The 19,514-nt window shown below is 36.7% G+C and overlaps 1 protein-coding gene across 5 annotated transcripts in view; it reads left to right on the top strand.

Moving 5' to 3' along the window:
- cdk17.L (cyclin-dependent kinase 17 L homeolog) overlaps positions 1-18,164 on the top strand; it is a 99,107-nt gene extending 80,943 nt beyond the window's left edge. For 4 of the 5 annotated variants that reach the window (XM_018252353.2, XM_018252355.2, XM_018252352.2 and 1 more), the window contains 13 exons: positions 1,252-1,377; positions 2,752-2,808; positions 3,641-3,755; positions 4,736-4,830; positions 5,518-5,580; positions 6,004-6,127; positions 7,420-7,540; positions 7,763-7,860; positions 8,257-8,362; positions 9,729-9,771; positions 10,392-10,482; positions 11,897-11,974; positions 15,538-18,164. In XM_018252353.2, coding sequence (XP_018107842.1) covers positions 1,252-1,377; positions 2,752-2,808; positions 3,641-3,755; positions 4,736-4,830; positions 5,518-5,580; positions 6,004-6,127; positions 7,420-7,540; positions 7,763-7,860; positions 8,257-8,362; positions 9,729-9,771; positions 10,392-10,482; positions 11,897-11,974; positions 15,538-15,575 — 1,155 coding nt within the window. In that variant the 3' untranslated portion in view covers positions 15,576-18,164. Of the gene's footprint in view, positions 1-1,251; positions 1,378-2,751; positions 2,809-3,640; positions 3,756-4,735; positions 4,831-5,517; positions 5,581-6,003; positions 6,128-7,419; positions 7,541-7,762; positions 7,861-8,256; positions 8,363-9,728; positions 9,772-10,391; positions 10,483-11,896; positions 11,975-14,187; positions 14,254-15,537 lie in introns of all 5 variants that reach the window. The other variant, XM_018252351.2, reaches the window with a different exon arrangement.
- Positions 18,165-19,514: the final 1,350 nt, after the last annotated feature.

The raw sequence follows: 19,514 nt of genomic DNA, 5'->3' as shown, positions 1-19,514 counted from the left end.
ATGCTTTGGATCACTGTATTTTCAGTCAGAATTGTGTGTTTATTGTTTTTTTTTATCTAGCGATCTTTCTAAAGGACCCAATCCAGGTAATTCTTAAGACATGTCCTTAAAAAAACTGCCTTCACAGTGTTAAACATCCATGTTGTAGCCTTTAATTATCAATTACACCAATGTGCCCAATCGGCAATTCTCCATCAATTCATAATTAGTCCCCTCTAATGTAGAACAAAATACTATGCATTGTAAGGACTTTTGTAAAGCTCCTCATACTTGCTGTCTTTTTCAGCAATAAATGTGTCTGTATATTATACTATACCGGTGCCTGGAAGCCATTATGTTGTGCAAGTTGTTGCCATTAGTGAATATGTTCCTGTGTCCATATTTCTTGAGAACCTCCCAGGATGATTAAACACCCAGGAATGTCACCTGCCTGGTAAAATCATCCTCGCAAATGCTGAGCAATCAAGTAGTGTGAGGGCACCTTACCCTGTGTGGCAAGCTTTTGCTTAGGCAAGTGTTTTATGCACACTAGCTGATAATTTTGTGATATAAGGAAGTTTTTTTTTTTTTTTTTTGTTAAGTGCTATTGTTTCTCAAAAGTTAATTTGTGAACAAGTTTTTCCTCTCTGTTTCTTACATGAAAGCACACTTTTACAATGTAATTAAGCTGACAGCATCTTTTGAAGCCAACAGTAATTACGCAGAAATAACAACTTCACGACTTCCACCAAGTAATTTGTTAAAGCATATTCATATGACCTGTTTACTTTGTTGTATTTTATTTAATGATATTGCAGTCAAAAGAACAAGAACACAATTTATCAAAATTCACAAGTCTTTTATTTGAAGTTATCCATGCAATTAAATGGATATCATTAATGTGTGAAAGATCAAAAGTCAACATTTTTGCTTTCTGAATCCTGATTTTGCCATTATTTTTTTTCCAAAGGGATAAGAAAGACAGAAGAGTGACTGCTGTTTTTTCCATGTATCTATAAACACACTACAGTCTGTGTTTTGAGTATCAATGTGAGCAAAGAGAATTTCAGATAAACTGTTTATGCTGGTGTTTAATACAGTTAAAACTGATTGTATTAGCACTTCCTCCTACCAAAGTTTTTTGCAACATGAATGCTACACACTGATACATCCCACTTATGTGGCATGTACTATTTCCAAAGGCCTTTTTTTTTACAGTATGGTAATAACAATTTATGTTATGATCACTTAAATGTGTTCCTTTTGTTCCAGGACCTGAACAAGAGGCTGTCACTTCCAGCTGATATTAGGATACCCGATGGATATTTGGAAAAGCTGCAAATCAACAGTCCTCCATTTGACCAACCTTTGAGCAGAAGGTCACGTAGAGCGTCATTAGTAAGTTCTCTTTCATTTCTGACCTACTTTAGTAAATCCTTAATAAAGGATATCACTTTTCTTTTGGTGCAGATATCTCCAATTTATTTTTCTTGAATTTACAGTTAAGTGTATAAACAAAAGGAACACCAAGAGCCCCAATAGTGTAATATGTATTGGTACAGGATAATGAAATAAGAGTAGATAAGATATACTCACAAACCAAGGTTACCAATATATTGGAGTTCGCTAATAAATTTTGACTGCTTAATTACAGTCGTTTTGTGTCTGCTTGGAGGAGGTAAGTCCACTACTGCCTCCTCTGATTACCAAGTTTTGGTTTTTAAACTCGTTTATATCCTTTTATTCTTTTGGCGCCTCTGTTCTCTTTTTATACATTACAGTTAAGTGTGCTTGCCTAATTTGTCTTGTGCAGACAGCATGAAGTATGCTGAATATGCTGCTTACCTAGTGATTTCTGCTGCTCAAAAGTTAGGTAGGTGTAGCAGTTAATTTGCAATTCCCCAGTTGCAGGTATGTAGACGGAATCATGGTGGATCGAACATGACAAAATGACATCAATATCTTGCAGTGTTCATCAGTGTAAAAATATTTCTATTGAGTTGAAGTTTTACACATACTTTAAAGTTAATCTTTAATAGTCCTAATATATATTTATGCCCAGTACACATATATTAATCTCCAACGAACTTTGGATCTGCACACAGTAAACATCAACCTTTATGATCTGATCTAGTTGCTATCCATGGCTTGATCCTTGTGCACATGTACTTTGGTATAACATGAGGACCTTCCTGTTAAGTGACCCCATGACTTCCAGGAAATAACAGATGTAAATATATCAGACTCTTTAATTTTAATGTTGCTATGGTTTACAGTCACCCATGTCATGCGCTCTGATTATATTGTTGTTTTATGGTCCCTCCAATTTCCCTTCAGTAATTATCCAGGCTGTATTTCTGTTAACTCTAACCCAGTGAATTACATCATGTACCTTTTGCTCTTGTTCAGAAAAAAAAATGAACTGGCTTTGGGATCTGTGCACCATAGTACCAATATTTTGGTACAAGAAATCCTTTGTGCATAGCTAGAAACATTTTTACTACAGTGCACAGGCGCATGTCTGGCTAGAGGGCAAGGGATCTCTGGGAAGTAATAGTGTGATGGTACTGCTGACTGGTGCATTTATTTTCAAAGAGCTCCTGCCCAAGGATAAAAGTAAGATATTTAATTCCCTGAGGGTGCCTAATGTACTGGCATGCCTTAGCCAAAACAGTCTAGGCTCAGAAAGGTTCTGTATGCTTTGCAATATACTGTGGCCCTACCAGGAAAATATTATAATATCTATTTTCATTTTTTTTTTCTGCCTTGCAGTCAGAAATTGGCTTTGGGAAGATGGAAACCTATGTCAAATTGGAAAAACTTGGGGAGGTTAGTAGATATTTTTTTTTCATTGAACACTGTGTATCTGGTGATAATTAAGAACTTGCTCCTATTCCAAAGTTGGCTGAAAACTTGGAGGACTGCTTGACTTAAGAAGTCAGGGGAGGCGTATTAAGATATGCCACTTTGGTATCCAGAGTTTAGATCCATCAAGAGTTTAGATCCATCAAGAGTTTAGATCCATCAAGAGTTTAGATCCATCAAGAGTTTAGATCCATCAAGAGTTTAGATCCATCAAGAGTTTAGATCCATCAAGAGTTTAGATCCATCAAGAAAATGAGCAATCAGCGAAATGAGCGATTCAGTGCTGTTGCAGTCTTTTCATGATATATTTAGTTCTAATCTAAAGCCATAAATCTATTACAGTTTACCTCATGGTTTGTTCCATAATGTTGAATCCAACTTGTGAGTTGCAGAAGTTCAGCATGTATATTGAGTAATAAGCAGTGGCCTATGAAATCACAGTTTACAAAATTTAGTACTTATATAGATATTTTTTTCCCTGAAATAAACAAGCTCTTGAGGCTGCCGCAATGTGTTCCAGTGGCACATGGCCTGAATCCTGTTTAATCCAATCAGTTGGGCTAGGGGTTGGATAATTCAATTGTGAATACACAAACGTCAACATACTGTAGAATGATGTTTGTCTTATATATTGAGGGAAGAAAAAAACTGTCATTTGTTTTTTAACTGTCATTTGTTTTCTCAAGCAAAGGTAAATGAGGTGTAATTTAATCATAGCCTTGGTCGTAGCCATGTAAATTATTCCTCCTCTCAAGTTTTCTTCTTTATCGAAATTAATGTAACTGTCTTTACATAGGGAACTTATGCAACAGTATTTAAAGGACGAAGTAAGTTGACAGAAAACCTTGTTGCGCTAAAAGAAATTCGTTTGGAGCATGAAGAAGGAGCACCTTGTACAGCTATCAGAGAAGGTAAATTTCCTAATACATCTGTGCCGAGTACAAAATGCTAAATGGAAGAATATGGTATTCTAAGCACTTTGCCAATCTATATTTATTACAGTGGTATTAAACAACTAAATGTATTTGCTATTAAAGCAAATCTATATGTCGCATTCTACTCTTATATTGGTTCTGATTACTGAATCACTGTAGCAGAAGTTGGTGCTCCTTTTCTTCAAAGAAATTTACCTGCCCAGGGTACTGTTTGCTGAGCATTATGTTGGCATTTTATTATGCCTTCCTTGATTTCCTCTGTGACATTTTAATGCAATTCTAACACCTTCCAATATAAATCCATAGGAATGTGTCTGAATTCCTGAGGGAGATTGAGATTAAATAACTATTTTTATTTTAAAATTGCCCACATGCTGCCCCCCAGTTCATCGGTACCTGAACTTCGTTATGGAAAAGAGAGAAGCAGGCTCTGCTCTGTTTTCTTCACTCGCACTGGACTGGAGGCGATGCAATCCTTCCATAGGCCAGTTACAACTGAAAACACTCCTGGAGTCTATGGAAGGATTGCACCCCCTCCAGCCCAGCGCAACTGATAGAATTGAACAGGACCATAAACTGTGTATGAGGTAAGCTGGCCGGGAGGCCTTGGGTACATTTTAAAAAGAAAAAAGTCAATGCCCAAACTTCCCCAGTAATACTAACACATTCGTATGGATTTTATAGGAACGTTTCAGTATCTCTTTAAAAGGGCTCATGGGTGGTATAGACATCTCTGTATAGGGGACACATGAAGAAAGAGTGCTCACTAAACAGTACCTCAAGCTGGTAAGTTTTTTTGAAGAAGAGGAGTGCCAGCCCAGAGTAGCAGGTAAGTGACTAGAATTACTTTGAGGTGTCTAAAAACTAGGCTAATTTTACCTTTCCTTCTGCTTTATAAAAATTAAATGTGTTTCCAAATTGACAGCATAACTGAAACGTTTTTTTGTTATGTGCAGTATCATTACTAAAGGACTTAAAGCACGCAAACATTGTCACGTTACATGATATTGTCCACACGGACAAATCACTGACGCTCGTCTTTGAATATCTGGTAAGTACCAATATATTTTATACATAAAGTTATATTGATTTGCAAGAGATGTTAAGTCACAACCCCCAGTGTAAGATTTATTCCACTTACAATGAATCTTCCCAGTTGAGTCATGTATCTTTGCTTACTCTAGTTTGGATGCCAGTGGTAACCCCTTGTGACCCAGCATAAAGAGTACCCAGAGATGTGTGTGTGCATATTTGTGCCTTGAGCCACTTCGTATATGTATTTTTGTTTAAAACTGGGAAGTAGATTACTGTATTATGCTTTGCTTCTTTGCAATATATGCTCAAGCTAACCACAAGAACTCAGCTGGGTAATTAAGGCTTCAGAGTATTTGATCTTATGTTTACAGAGAAACTAAAAGGAATAAGTGTTGCGAAGTTAACCAGAACTTGAGGCAACAGCATGTTGCTGCAGAAAAAAAATCTCATATTCTAAATCTAGCCACAGATGTACAGCACAGATGTGCTACAGTCATTTGCCACATTTGCATAGATTGACCTTTTACATGCTTGGTATGATGCCACTAAGAAAGACATTTTAACCAATTAGGGTACCGTTTTATTACAAAGCTTTATTTATGGCAAAGTGTCCCCCCTGTATTTATCTGAGTGTTTAATTATGCTTTTTCATTTCCTATACAAGTATGGTTGTATAATGAGTACCTCTCATTTTTTTCCACAGGACAAAGATTTAAAGCAGTATATGGATGACTGTGGGAATATTATGAGCATACACAATGTAAAGGTACAAAGTGTTTATTTTGCTTTCTACATTATTCAAGGTTAAAGCACATTGTTAATATTGCTGGCTACACATGTCTAGATTTGCTTGGGCCATTTGGACAATTACACCATGTTGCTCGCAGTCTGGATGTTTGTGCCAGGTTGAGCAGGCCATTTAAACCGTTCCTTCTACAATCCTGCCAAACAACTGATTGATTGGACATGTTTTGACGTTTCATGCACTCAGTGAGTTAATTGGCAGATGAAATGGTAATGTCAAACTACAGCTCTTCATTTCTTGCCGCAGTTCTGAAGAATAGGAAGCTGCCATACATATCTAAAGCTGCTTTTACTGTACATCCATTAGGTGAACTGACTATTTTAAGGCTAAATGATGTACTTCATATTAAAGTTTGTAATGTATTATCATATATATTTTTGACAGATATTTTTGTACCAAATCCTGCGTGGCTTGGCTTACTGTCATAAAAGGAAAGTGCTTCACAGAGACCTGAAACCACAGAACCTGCTAATAAATGAAAAAGGCGAATTGAAATTGGCTGATTTTGGTATGGGGCCTATAGTACTCTCAATCTTTTATTTTTTTTTATTTTGTTAACCAGAATATTCCGAAATCTGATTAGCTAGACAAATACCTGTCAACCCAGCACATGGTAGGTGTAGTGGCTTAAGAATTTGATTACTGAAAGACCCAAACACTGCTCTGCTTGGTAACAAAGCAAAGTATACCCACTTCTACCTTGTTCTTGCTCTGGCAATTCCAATATCCCAGACTGTAAAACAAAGTCATGATTTACCATTATAGCATCTACTAGTTGTCAAAAATGATCACCCTTCCAATAATTTGGTACAAAAGATTATACTGTAAGTCTTACAAATACTGAGACTAACATGGTACTGGTGAGCAATGTGGATAACTGTCTTTTCTCTGCTGCAAATGCACAGTGAGATTCTAGCGACATTCACTTAGATTAGATCTGTATCATGTCCAAGTCAGAGTTAGTTTGTGCAGAAAAATCTGCTTTGTTGGGCAAAACATAATTTTAATGTAGTGCAGTGCTTGAGGGTGAATAGTTCCCAAACAAATGCTGAAGAAATGGACTGTAATCATAGATGTTATCACAGATGATTGAATTTGACATAGATCATTTAAATTTGCTTACAAAAAGGCTTGTTATATAACAGTAATGACAGGCATTGTAAATGTGTAAATGATCTGCTTAAATGTATCCCCTATTGTCCTTTTCTTTCCAAGTACTAAGCCAAATCATTATAGTAAAGTAGAGCAAATTACTGCACACAAAAGCCAAGTGCAAAGTAATGTAAATGTTCTGGCATTGTCTGCATTGAGTGGCTGTGTATAACCCCTTAAAATCACAGTCCTGCCTTTTTACCATGCTTTCATCTCAGCTGAAGTAGACTGATCATATGGCTACTTCAGGTTGTCATAGTTTTATAGGTGATTTTATCAATACCATGGCAACTATGTTGCTTAGTGCAGTGCATTATACAGTACTGTACTGATGGCTTTGTTTGTATTCCACATAAGTTGTATTTTTACAGTGGATATCTTCTGATAACTCTTAAGGCTGAACCCCCTGCTCTGCACTTATCTGTTCATCTCTAAAACTGACTTTATGACCATCACAATCAGAATCATTTACACTGTAGATTTCACACCCCCTCCCATGTATTACCCTGTGTTGTTAATCATATACACCATATTGTTTGCTTAATTTTTTTTAAACACATAACTTTAAATATCACATATAGAATGTAGTTTGCACTGAAGCCAGAGCTGCTTTTGCAACTTTCCACCTGGTCTGTCTTTTTCTTGTAGGTTTGGCCAGAGCAAAGAGTGTTCCAACAAAAACCTATTCCAATGAGGTTGTGACATTATGGTACAGGCCTCCTGATGTCCTTCTTGGCTCTTCTGAATACTCCACTCAAATTGATATGTGGTAATTATATATGAATTATTTTATTTCTTGATACATTTGCATTAGTCGTTCATTAATGCACCAGATATATTTTATAGCTCAGCAATATTGTGTATATTCATGGAAAATGTACAATCTATATTAATTGTAGCATTTGTTTATTTAGTAGACTATATTTGTGTAGAAAACCGTATTTCATGTATGTTTGACTGTTATCTGTTTTGTTCTCTTTTTCCTTTCAAGGGGCGTTGGCTGTATATTTTTTGAAATGGCTTCAGGAAGGCCTCTGTTTCCTGGTTCTACAGTGGAAGATGAACTTCACTTAATATTCCGGCTTCTAGGTAAATAAAACAGTGGCTTCTTGTGAAGTGACATTGAGCTGCTTGATTGCTAGAACTGTTTTTTGTGATGCTTTAGTTATGTAACTAAACTTGGAAGTTGCTGCTGAGATCTTTCCCACCAGTAGTCTCATGTCTCAGTCACCATTTATTTGTCAATACACCTTCCCACTTCTCTCAATTATTTTGTGACCATGGATTCCGTTATTTGTGCCCACTAAGCCTGCTAGCAGAAAAGTTTTGCTTTATTAGGCAGCTCCTGAATGTGACTGAATTTTGCTGACTCTTGTTGAGTTATCGTTTTCCATCTACATGTAAGCAAGTTATGGTTTTTAAGCCACTGAAGTATTTCATTCAGAGAAGTATTTCAGTAAATTCTAATGGCACTGCTTTTCACAGGAACTCCAGCTGAAGAAATATGGACTGGAATCTCTTCAAATGATGAATTTCGAAACTACAATTTTCCGAAGTACAAACCTCAACCTCTTATCAACCACGCACCAAGGTATTTCCACCTTTAAGAAACATTTAATCCAAACATTTAAGTGCAGCAAGTACTTATCAGTGTGCTGGCCTGTATACTATCTGTTTTTCTCGTCAATCTTTTTTTTGTAATTTAAAAGCCTCATGCACGCAAGCATTTTTTAAAATTCAGCAACTAATATCCTATGAGATCAAAGGGTACAATACAGCAGCAGCCCTGTTGATATCCAACAATTATACAGTTCTATTGTAGTTCATGAGATGATTATGGGTATATAAAAAGGTAGTGTGGCCATCACCTTGCATTAGTTACAAGAGTAAAACAATTTATTTGCTGAGATATTCAGATATGGCGTTTTCTAATATTATCCAGAATGTGTTTTTTACAGATAGGTGTCTTTCTGTGCTGCTGAGCATAACTCCATCAGCATTGAAGTGGTGTACTTTTAAGGACAACAACAAAAAGTAGACCTTAAAGTGGACCTGTCACCCAGACATGAAAATCTGTATAATAAAAGTCCTTTTTAAATTAAATATGAAATCTAATTTATTTTTTTTATTAAAGCGTTCATAGCTGCTGTAAACTCATTTAAAAAGATCAGCTGTCAATCAAATATTGCCTACCCCGCCTCTATGCCTAGGCATAGAGGCGGGGCAAGCAATTACTTTCACTTTCCATTCAGCACTTCCTAGATGTCACCGCTCTCCCCACATTCCCCCAGCTCTCTTAACCATTTAATTGTGTAACCAGTGCATGGGGATGGACATTGGGTCCCTGTCCCCTGGTGCACAAACAAGATTCTGAGATGATGCAAGGCTTGCCTTAATAACAGTGTCCACAAAATGGCTCCTTCCTGGTTGCTATAATTTTGAATTCCCAGACTGATGGAAACAATATTCAAATAATTTATACAGTGTAATTAAAGTTAATTTTGCTTGACTAACATGATAAAATAGGATTTGGAATAATTTTGTTTGGGTGACGGGTCCACTTTAATGCTTTGTATAAATATTCACTACCTTGGATTTTTCTTGGATTAAATTGTGTTAAAACCTGGCATTAAGATGGATGTAACTGGGGTTTCTGTCACTGATCAACATACACTAGTTCACTATGGAAGTTTTAAATTGATGTATTTTCCTATAGAACCTCTAATAAAGTCTCATGCAGACATTTACCTTTAAGTCACATTCTACTTGCAGTTTTCCAGGAACAATCAGTCCCTACCCCCAGCTGAGCAACTGGTTATACAGTCTTCTCATTGATCCAGTGATTTATTTTGATTGTGCTTGGAAATAGATGTCATATTTGACATTATTCTACTGTAGATGCCTGAAGCACACAGTTTAATGTTTACATTTATTTTCATTCTTTGTTTTTCTTCTAGGTTAGATTCAGAGGGAATTGAGTTATTAACCCGGTTTCTTCAGGTAAATTAAATTGTTTCTTAAACCATGCTGTGTTGTTACAGGATTATGGGATTAAAGATCAGATATACCTTTCACATCACTGACTTCAAGTTGCATTTGGGCAAGAATTTAATAATTTATGATACAATCAATGATGGAGTTCTGATGCACTATATAAATGTAATGATTGCAATTAATCTTTGAAAATGTATAAAAAAAAATATACCTTTAGCTTACTTCTTGCTGTAGTTGGTGATGAAACCTAGAAGCACCTTTAAATACAGCATCCCAAAGGAAGCACATTCCCACAATTTCTATCTTTTTGGGAAAATGTTGTATAAGCTCTGATGTTGATCTTGCAAACCTTTAGCTTTTTAAGGGCAAAGGCACGCACAGCAAAGTAGTGATCATAATGTTGCTACCTGAATGGGAAGTACCAAGGGTTTTCAGCTGTCCCCAAACAAAATTCAAAAACATGCAATTTCGCTTTTTGAAAGCTAAAATAACCATTTTATGTTATTTATGGATAGTTATCAGCCCAACGGTCACTATAATTCCCTGAATAAAATTTCTTTGGTGTAAATCGTGATTTCATTTCCATACGTCATTGTTTATGGACACCACTTTTTGTCTTTTCTCAGTATGAATCCAAAAAGAGGATTTCTGCAGAAGATGCAATGAAACACGCTTACTTCCGAAGCCTAGGGACTAAAATCCACAGTTTGCTAGAAAGTAAGTAGAAACCCAGTTCATATATATATATATATATATATATATATATATATGTGTGTATATATATGTATGTATATATATATATATATATATATATATATATATATATATATATATATATATATATATATATATATATGTGTGTGTATATATATGTATGTATATATATATATATATATATATATATATATATATATATATATATATATATATATATATATATATATATATATATATATATATATATATAACCTGGTATGTCCATGTCATTCTCTCTAGATATTTGTTTTCATTTGATTAGGATCTTAGCTATTGAGGCACTCTTCATTGATTTCAGATGTTGATGTTTAAAGGAAATGCTACTGTACCAAAAGCACATTAAACAGACCTAGGACAATGAAGGACAGATACTGGTCTTTCATTCCACCCGATCCTCTATGTTGCCAATTGTAACATTCAGTACATGTCCAGTGTATACCTGTGTTGGACAAGCATACGCATCACGTTTCGACCTGTTGATATGTTTAAGGTTCAGCTTTTTGTCACTATGCTCTTCTGCGGATTTAACAGTGGGTCTTTGTATTGAAGCCACACCTGAAAACATGAACGATTGTCAAACAGTAAAAATTAAGCAAGTTGGCCTTCCCCAAAAGATCTGGTCTGTGGTTCTTTGGTTAATTTAGTCATACAAATGGGGACAATCCCATTGTTTGGTTCTCGAGCCATCGACTGGATCATAATTGGGGCCTATGTATACATATGTGGAGAGGACTGCATCAGTTCTTTATCCAAAGCCTATTGAGCAACTTATTGACTCGTTTACCCAACCTTACCAAACAAATCTTCGCATGTATGCCAATTTTAGTCTACTAAGAGCTGCCTTGTGGTAGTGTAAACTATGATTATTGCTGTGGCTAAACAAATGTACATACCCTTTAGCCTCCAGGTTCAGTAATGAAGTATTGCAATAGAAAGAGGAATTAAGTGCAAATGTGCAAAGAAATGATAAAACGAAATAAAAAAAGAACAATATATGTAGATATATGTCTATTGATAGAGAGATCTATCTATAACTTGTGTCATCTAGCCTTTGGCTGATGTTCAGTGGGTACGGAGATAAAGTTTGTGGTTCCATTTCTATTTAAAAGTCAATAAACATCTGTACTCTGGTTTAGTTCGGGTTTCAACACCCACATATATATTGTTGTTTTAGATCTTGATTCCTGAATGCACATTAATCTCACTTCTGCAAATATACTGGGATTTTTGATGTTTTGTGCTGTGTTTATATATGCAGTTCATGGGGAGAGGTTAAGCATTACATAATACAACCACAGTAATTAGCAGGAGAATTATAATTTACGAGCATTTCCTGTTACTGCTGCCATGTAATGGATTTTGTGTTCTGCCCTAGATATCTCAATATTCAGTCTTAAGGATATCCAGCTGCAAAAGGATCCTGGTTTTCGAAATTCTTCATATCCAGAGACAGGTATGTTTGTGGACCGTTTAAATATGTTTGTCTGCAAAAGTTGTTGTTCAGTTACTTAATGTACAGCAGAATACTACAAACCACCCAATGATAGCAGAGGCATTTTATGCATTTGCATACTGTGCAATATTATATTTGTAGTTCCATAGGTTTAGAGCCCCTACATGCAGGGTCACACTGGTCTACTAGAGATTCTCCCAGAGGACCCCAGCCATGGACATTTCCCATCAGCTTTGGGCGTATATTAAAATTGTACCTCTCTATGTAATCACTGTGAGGGTGAGATCAGGCCTCGCTGTTTTAGGCACTCTGGTGGGTTCTAGGAGACTCTGTCAGATACTTTATGGGAATGAAATTAGAAAAAGTAATTTTACCCTCCTGCATTACAATAATGGACAACACTTGATTTTTGCATACCGAACATTATGTAGTGCTCTGCTACATATAGACTCGTGGCTCGTCATGGCAGACTTATCAGGAAATAACAGGAGGAGCATAGTTATAAATAACAATTCCCATAGATGTAACAAAGGGTTACAGATTAGGATTCATGCTCATCTGCTTCAACACATGGAAACCTGGAAGATACATTCATTAGATTTATTTTGTATATTTCTGAAGATAATGCAGATAAATGCAGTTCTGCTGGACAAAAAGAATAGTAGAAGACATTCCTTCACTTTCTTGTAAGTTCTTGGACCCATTGCATGCCAGGGCATATTGTGTAAGGTTGCACAGGACATTTTCACTTTGACTTTTTGGTCCAGCATGATTTTCTGCACAGGATACTGCACCCCAGCCAAGTGCAGTATGCGTGTTTGCATTTAAATAAGACATTTCATGTTGGGTTGATCATAGGGTGGAAGCTACATTAGATATACAAAATTTTTAATATATCCTAAAAGTGATTTATGTAGCTTACTGTAAATTTTATCCGGGGAATGTGCTAGCTACTTCTTGTAGGTGTGCTTTTAAATGCATGCAAGCATGCCCTGCGCCATTTTCAAACTGGCAGCACTGTGTGCCTAATATGTACTAAATTGTAATCCCAACCATATGCTGGAGCAGACCATTGATTTACCAAGGTTGCTAATTTAACCTTGGCTTTTTTTATTTTGTTACCAGGCAGTAATTTAATTGGTCAAATTACAAATAGTTTAGGATTTTTACATATTTACTTGATGCTGTAATTGTTTAGTCTCCTTTCCGTTTACATTGCAATTTCCTTACTGATTCAGCAGGACTAACAGCACATAGCACAAAATGGAGATTGAAATTATATGTTACTCAAAGCAGTAAATACTTCTGCTAAATATCCCTTACTGCCCCCTGGTTGATGTGTCTTCTGCACAAAAGCATGATGATATTTGTTAATGGAGTACTTGTTTTGGGTTTTAATTCTGCAAGCTGTCAATTAGAAAAAAAAATACGGGGCAAAACTTTATCATAGGCTAATGTCACATGTAAGCCAATAGCTTGCCACAAATGGCTTTTAATTTTTTTTTCTATGCAGCATGTATCCTTGTGGTATTATCCTAAACTGGACCAACACAAGTAATAAAAATAACAATAAAATTGAAGCCACATAAAGCAATAGTCTTTTGGCTGCTGGATCAGTGGCCCAGTAATGAATGCGTAGCAGTTGCTTTATTGCATTACATTAGTGAAGTTCAGGGAGCATGCTCGGTATGGGCAGAAGCCATTGCTAAGAAATGTATTAATTCCAGTATGCCAGTTTATTGAGCTGCTATGGGAAACTTGAGCGGGAAAAAAAACTAAGCCAATCCATCTTTTGCAAAAACAGTAGAAAGTGAAAAAGACACAATGCATGTTTAATTCATTTCCTCAGCCTGTTGTTGACAAGAATAGCATAGACATTGCTTTCTGGCCCCCTAAACTGACAGCACCTAATACAGCGGCGTCTCCTTAATGACTATACTGGGCACAGACTCTCATTTTAAACAAAAAATGTATTCCTGCCAACTTCAAGTACACCTCTTGCTGTAGAGCCTGTGGCTGCCTAAATGAATGCCACCTCAGCTGGTTAATATTGCTTGTGTTTCTGCATTGTATGACTTTAGTGATCAAACAAAGTCTCCTGCAGTTGCAGCTTGTCCCGGCAGTTACACTGCACCCCCACTGTGTGCCCCAATCATTACTTGCTACCACTTCCTGTAAAATGTACCAATGACTCAATCATTTCCTTTCTACAGAGAAGACTGAAAGCTTGGCTCTAATGGCATGGGATTGAAGGCTAGCACTGCACAGTAAACTTCAAGGTTTTGTCTTGTTTTCATATAAACATACCCAACCCGTCGCTGTGCTTCCCCTGGCAGCAGTAGGAATGTTCATTACTGCCCTTGTCTCCCTGTTTGTAGTAATTAAGTCCCATCAGTGCCAGTATCTTCTTGTCCCTTACTGTTTATTGTGCCTCCCCTTCATTGTGTAGTTCGGTAATATATGATACTTACTGTACTATACTCCACATTGCTTCAGCAACTTTAGGGCCATGGCAGATGGCATATTTAGTTGCTCATGTCAAAGGAATTGTTCAGGGTAAAAATAAAAACTGGGTAAATAGATAGGCTGTGCAAAATAAAAACTGTTTCTAATATAGTTAGACAAATATGTATAAAGGCTGCAGTGACTGTGGGTGTGTAACATAATAGCCAGAACACTACTTCCTGTTTTTCAGCTCTCTCGGTTTCCATTGATTGGTTACCAGGCAGTAACCAATCAGTGACTTGAGGGCAGCATGCAGCTCAGATTCAAAAGCAAATTCACTGAACAGTTATGTCCCATGTGGGCCCCCCTTAATGTCGCTGACTAACTCAGAGTTAGAGAGCTGAAAAGCAGGAAGTTCTGTTCTGTTATATAAGACATCCAATCACTCCAGTCTTTATACATTACATTTTTGGCTAACTAACTATATTAGAAACATGTTCTATTTTGCACAGCCTATCTATTTACCCAGTTTTTATTTTTACACTGAACTGTTCCTTTAAATCCTGTCCCGCGCAGGCATCGAAACATTAAAAAGTACCTTTCCATTGGAGTCAGTCTGAATCTCCGCAGGTAAATAACTTGAATTGATGCTGGCATTTGGACATGATTACTTGATTCAAATGTTTTACCGGCAGAGATGAAGACACTTCATTTTGTCACCTGTGATGGAGGAGATATAGTGCGGGCAACAAATGTAATGTTCCATCACCCTTAGGCACATTCCTTTTTAATTGAGCTTTGGCTTTAAGCAGGGGTGTCACCCTGTAGTCTTCCAGCTGCTGTTCAATATTTTTTCTGCTTTAGTCAGGAAATTATAATTCAGCAGCAGGGCAGAAGGTTGGGCACAATGTTCCCTTTAATGTCTTGTGGGGCACAAAAATGATATCAAAAGTTATTTATCCAGAGCAGGATAGGTCTGAGCAAGGACTCAACGCTGGGCTTTTTCTACACTCTCTTGCATTTGTTGTGCACTCACATGACTTTGGGGGAACATTAGCCGGCACCTCTGATTCTCACTTACCTCTTCCAACAGACTAATGGCTGTGTTTTGTTTTCAGGTCATGGGAAGAACAGAAGGCAAAGCATGCTATTCTAAGACTTTCTAATTATGCCGGCTCCTTGTTATCGGATGCTTCGGTGGTCCCGGGACTACCTGCCTACTCTGACCTACCTACAGTGGAGTTGTTTTATTGCAGGCCAGCGTTTTTTGTTTTTTTTTAATATTTGTTGTCACAGTGTGACAAATATTGTACAGTTGGTTTTAAGGTCTCCTCTGCTGTTAGAGCCAGTAGGTTACAGCTGTTGATGTGACTAAAGCTGCAATTCTTGTGCAGGACTGAAACATAAAAAAAAAATGTTATTTATTGCGGAATCATTGCTGCTAAATGACTACTGTCCAGATTTGTACCATAACAAACAGCTGAACGCCTGAAGAAGTTGCAGTGACTCGATTATCTGTGAATGCGTCTGTCTCCCCCCTCAGAAAAATCTTTTATCTTCCTATCATTTTTACGTTTTAATTTTTTTTTTTTATGAAATCGCATTGTTCGTTTAAATGTTACATTTGCTTTGCTTAACCTCCAAAACTGGCGGACCACTTAGAATGTTCCGTAAGTGAGAAAATGATTCTGTCCACTTAAATCATTCTATTGGACTTTGAAATTGCTAAGAAATGTAAAAAAAGTGATGATTTTCCATCACGCAAGCGTGAAAATTTCAGTTGGCAAATGAATTGCCTTCTCTTGTTGCTAATTTATTCATGTTTAATAAAGGCAGTTTCATTGAAGAGAACCACAGAGTGCCTCCTGCACTACGAGTAAAAGGCCCTGTCACTTGATTCTGCAGGAAAGCAGAGGAAGCCGCGGTGTGTGCGAAACATTGTCCTTCTCTGCCCAGCAACAAAAACATATGTGAGAGAGAGAATAGTCCCCTAGTATATAGAAATGTTATCAAATCTACATTGAAAATGTTCTAATGATATGAACCCCATTTTTGAATGTGAAGCTCCATATCATACAAATGCCTTTTGTTGCCATTTAAGACGCCATTTTCTTGACATTTAATTTGTTGTTCTCTACTACAGTGGAACCTCAGTTTTACATCCCCTGATTTTAAGTTTTTCCTCATTTTACATTGTTGTTTTGTGGTCCCACCAATGGGTTATGCTCAATACATTTCTCTGATTTTACACCGGTTTTTCTGGTCCCCTGAAAAACATAAAATGGGGGTTCTACTGCATATTCATTAGAAAGGGTTCAGGCAAACTGTTACAGATCCGCATTTCCCAGCATTCTCTACAACGCTACAACAAGTAGATGGCAGAAGTTTGTGTAACCATGCTTTATAGTATATCAACTGACGAACTGGTCATTTTATAAAATCCCAGAGTATTCTATATGGGAATCCATTGGGGGTTTCCTTACCCTTAAAGCTGAATTACTAAGGCAATAAAAGAGTTTGATAATTTTGACTGCGTCAGTAAGTGGCACAACAGCCTTCATTGAGGACCAATAAACCAGCCCAGCAGATAACAGATCTATGGGTGATGGATCCCACAGAAGTGCAGCCTCCTGCACCCACTGCTCAGTCGCTTATCATTCCTGTAAATAGAAAAGCTTTCCATTTTATTCTTAGCCGAGTCTTCTCTAAACTAAAGTTTAGTTAGACCAACAGTCTGCAATAGCCAAAGAAATTTTTATGAGAAGAGACATTTTTTTCCAGCTCTCGCTTAAGTAACGTGCACAAAGAAGCCTAAAAATCGATTCTTTAGAAATAAAAATACAATTGGGAACAAGATATGATAATACTTGCTGCCCCACCCTTTGGCTTCAATAAGATGTGAACTTACGCTTATGCTTCCATCTTTGTCCCCCACCTCCCTGCAACTAAAGGCAATAACTGGCAAAGTTCTGAAACCCCATTCCCTTTTTTGCTGATGACTAATGTACTTTTGGAAGTATTTGTGCTCACTTATATGAACCGAGTTTAGTGCATTTTTTTTTATAAATCTTGTTCAGTTCTGAAATGTCATGTTAATCTCTAGCCGGCGTATCCCTGAATGGTCGAGGCTCCTTCATTGGACATTCACTGTACAGACATTCAGGGTCCTACAGTTTCTGCTGAAAACAAATCTCGTAGTTTATTTAACAGTATTACGTGACCTCTTTTTTTTTTTTTTTTTAATTATTATTTCATTTTTAACTTTATTTGTGAATAGTGATTGTGGAACAATGTGGGTTTGTTTCAATAATATAACTGATAACGCGAAATTGGGATTTTTCTATTTTGTTAGAGCGAGGAAGTTTGGCGTGAAATAGCGCTGAATTATTGGACCACTACTACTCTTGGAGAATTGTAAATGGGGATTTAATTTAAAGCATCAGAATCTGTAGTCTTTTAACAAACTGCTGTTTATTTTCAACTGACAAGCCTCTATTAATATTGTACTTTTTGGAAGTATAAATATTATGTGAAATGCTATAGTCTCATGAAAAGTTTTGTTTTTTTTTCTTTATTGTACCGCACTTTTTTTCCACCACAAATTTCTTGTACATCAAAGAAACAGAGGATATAATTATTTGGGTTTTGTTGCTTTTTTGTTTTTTTTTTCTGCCTGGTGCTGATTTCTAAAGGTGTTTTATAATATTGTCTAGGGGAAAAAATAAAATGTTGCTTAAAATTTGAAGCTGTGCAATGTTCTCTAGTTTGTAACGTTTGTAAATAGGCTGGCATCGCTCAGAAATGCAGAAACCGCTCAGCCTAAGATCATAAGAGTCAGTACATAAATCCTTCGACGACTCAGTTTATGGTACTTCCAACTCCGACTCCTCAGTTTATGGTACTTCTGACAACCAACTCGAATTGTTTCTTATTTTAAAAAAAAAAAAAAACTTGAATGGAAAAAACTATATTTTGCGAGTTTGCGTTGCGAAACCCAAAAACTCGAATTGATCAAGTTTTTGGCAAAAACCCTCTGAAAAAACTCAAACATTATGAAGGCTATTAACATCTTCAAATGGTTCAAGGTACCTCTGCCATTGACTCCTACATGACCTCATTAGTTTTGAAAACTTTAAAAATGTATTATTCAATTATATTAATTGAATCTGGTATATAGCTGTCGAATAGGTGTTAAATACAATCCAAAATTAGCTAAAGTATTGCCTAAAAATAATAGCTGCCCTTTGCATTGATTCCAGCAGCACAACCTCTGGAGATTGTATTAAAGGGGCAGTACACCCCGTGTGCAATGCAGAGGGCTTGTGCTGAACATATGTTTGGTTTAATGGTTTTTGATATTCCTTGAAACGACTTCATGTTTGGTCCTTGCAAGTTGTGATTGTAGCAAAGGGTAAAAAGTATGTTCAGAGCAAGCCCGATTCATTGCACACTTATGTATTACACTTTCATGTAAAGACTTATGAAACCTATCTGACAATACACTCCAACATACCTCCCAACATTTTGGAAATACAAAAGAGGCCCATTTTTGTGGCCACACCCCTAATTACCATGTTTATTTTACAAAATTTGGCAGGTTATGAAAGTTTGTACATATTTGTGTTTTTTTTTTTTTTAGTTATTACAGTTTTGCTAATTAAGGTAAAAAGGGGCCAATAACACCTATTTTAAATGTCCTGCCTGTGGAGTTACTAATTGCTGACTCATGCTGGATTCCAAAGGTGGGTGGAAGCAGTCCTAGGTATTGCCGCCATATTCAGTCAACCTACAGATTCCATCCCAGTCTGCATGCACGTTTCCGCACTGCACTTCCGGTCCTAGCATATGTGTGTGTAGACTGGTAAAGGAGTGGTACACTTTTTAAACACCCTGCCTCTGAAACTGAGCAACAGACAAACTTTTACTAAATACAGAAGATAGGAGGATTCAAGTCAGTTCTATCACAAACACAGAAAGTATTAAAGATAAGTGGTGGTGATAAACTTTAATAAAGCGCAATGAGTTGCTGCAAAATGTGTGCTGTTTATTAAACACTACATGTTTCGAGCGTAGCTATTTGTCAACTTTGTGCCAA

This window comes from Xenopus laevis, chromosome 3L, assembly GCF_017654675.1.
Source record: "Xenopus laevis strain J_2021 chromosome 3L, Xenopus_laevis_v10.1, whole genome shotgun sequence".
NCBI lineage: Eukaryota > Metazoa > Chordata > Amphibia > Anura > Pipidae > Xenopus > Xenopus laevis.
The sequence above is the reverse complement of the archived record's forward strand: the minus strand, read 5'-3'. Positions and strand labels throughout refer to the sequence as shown.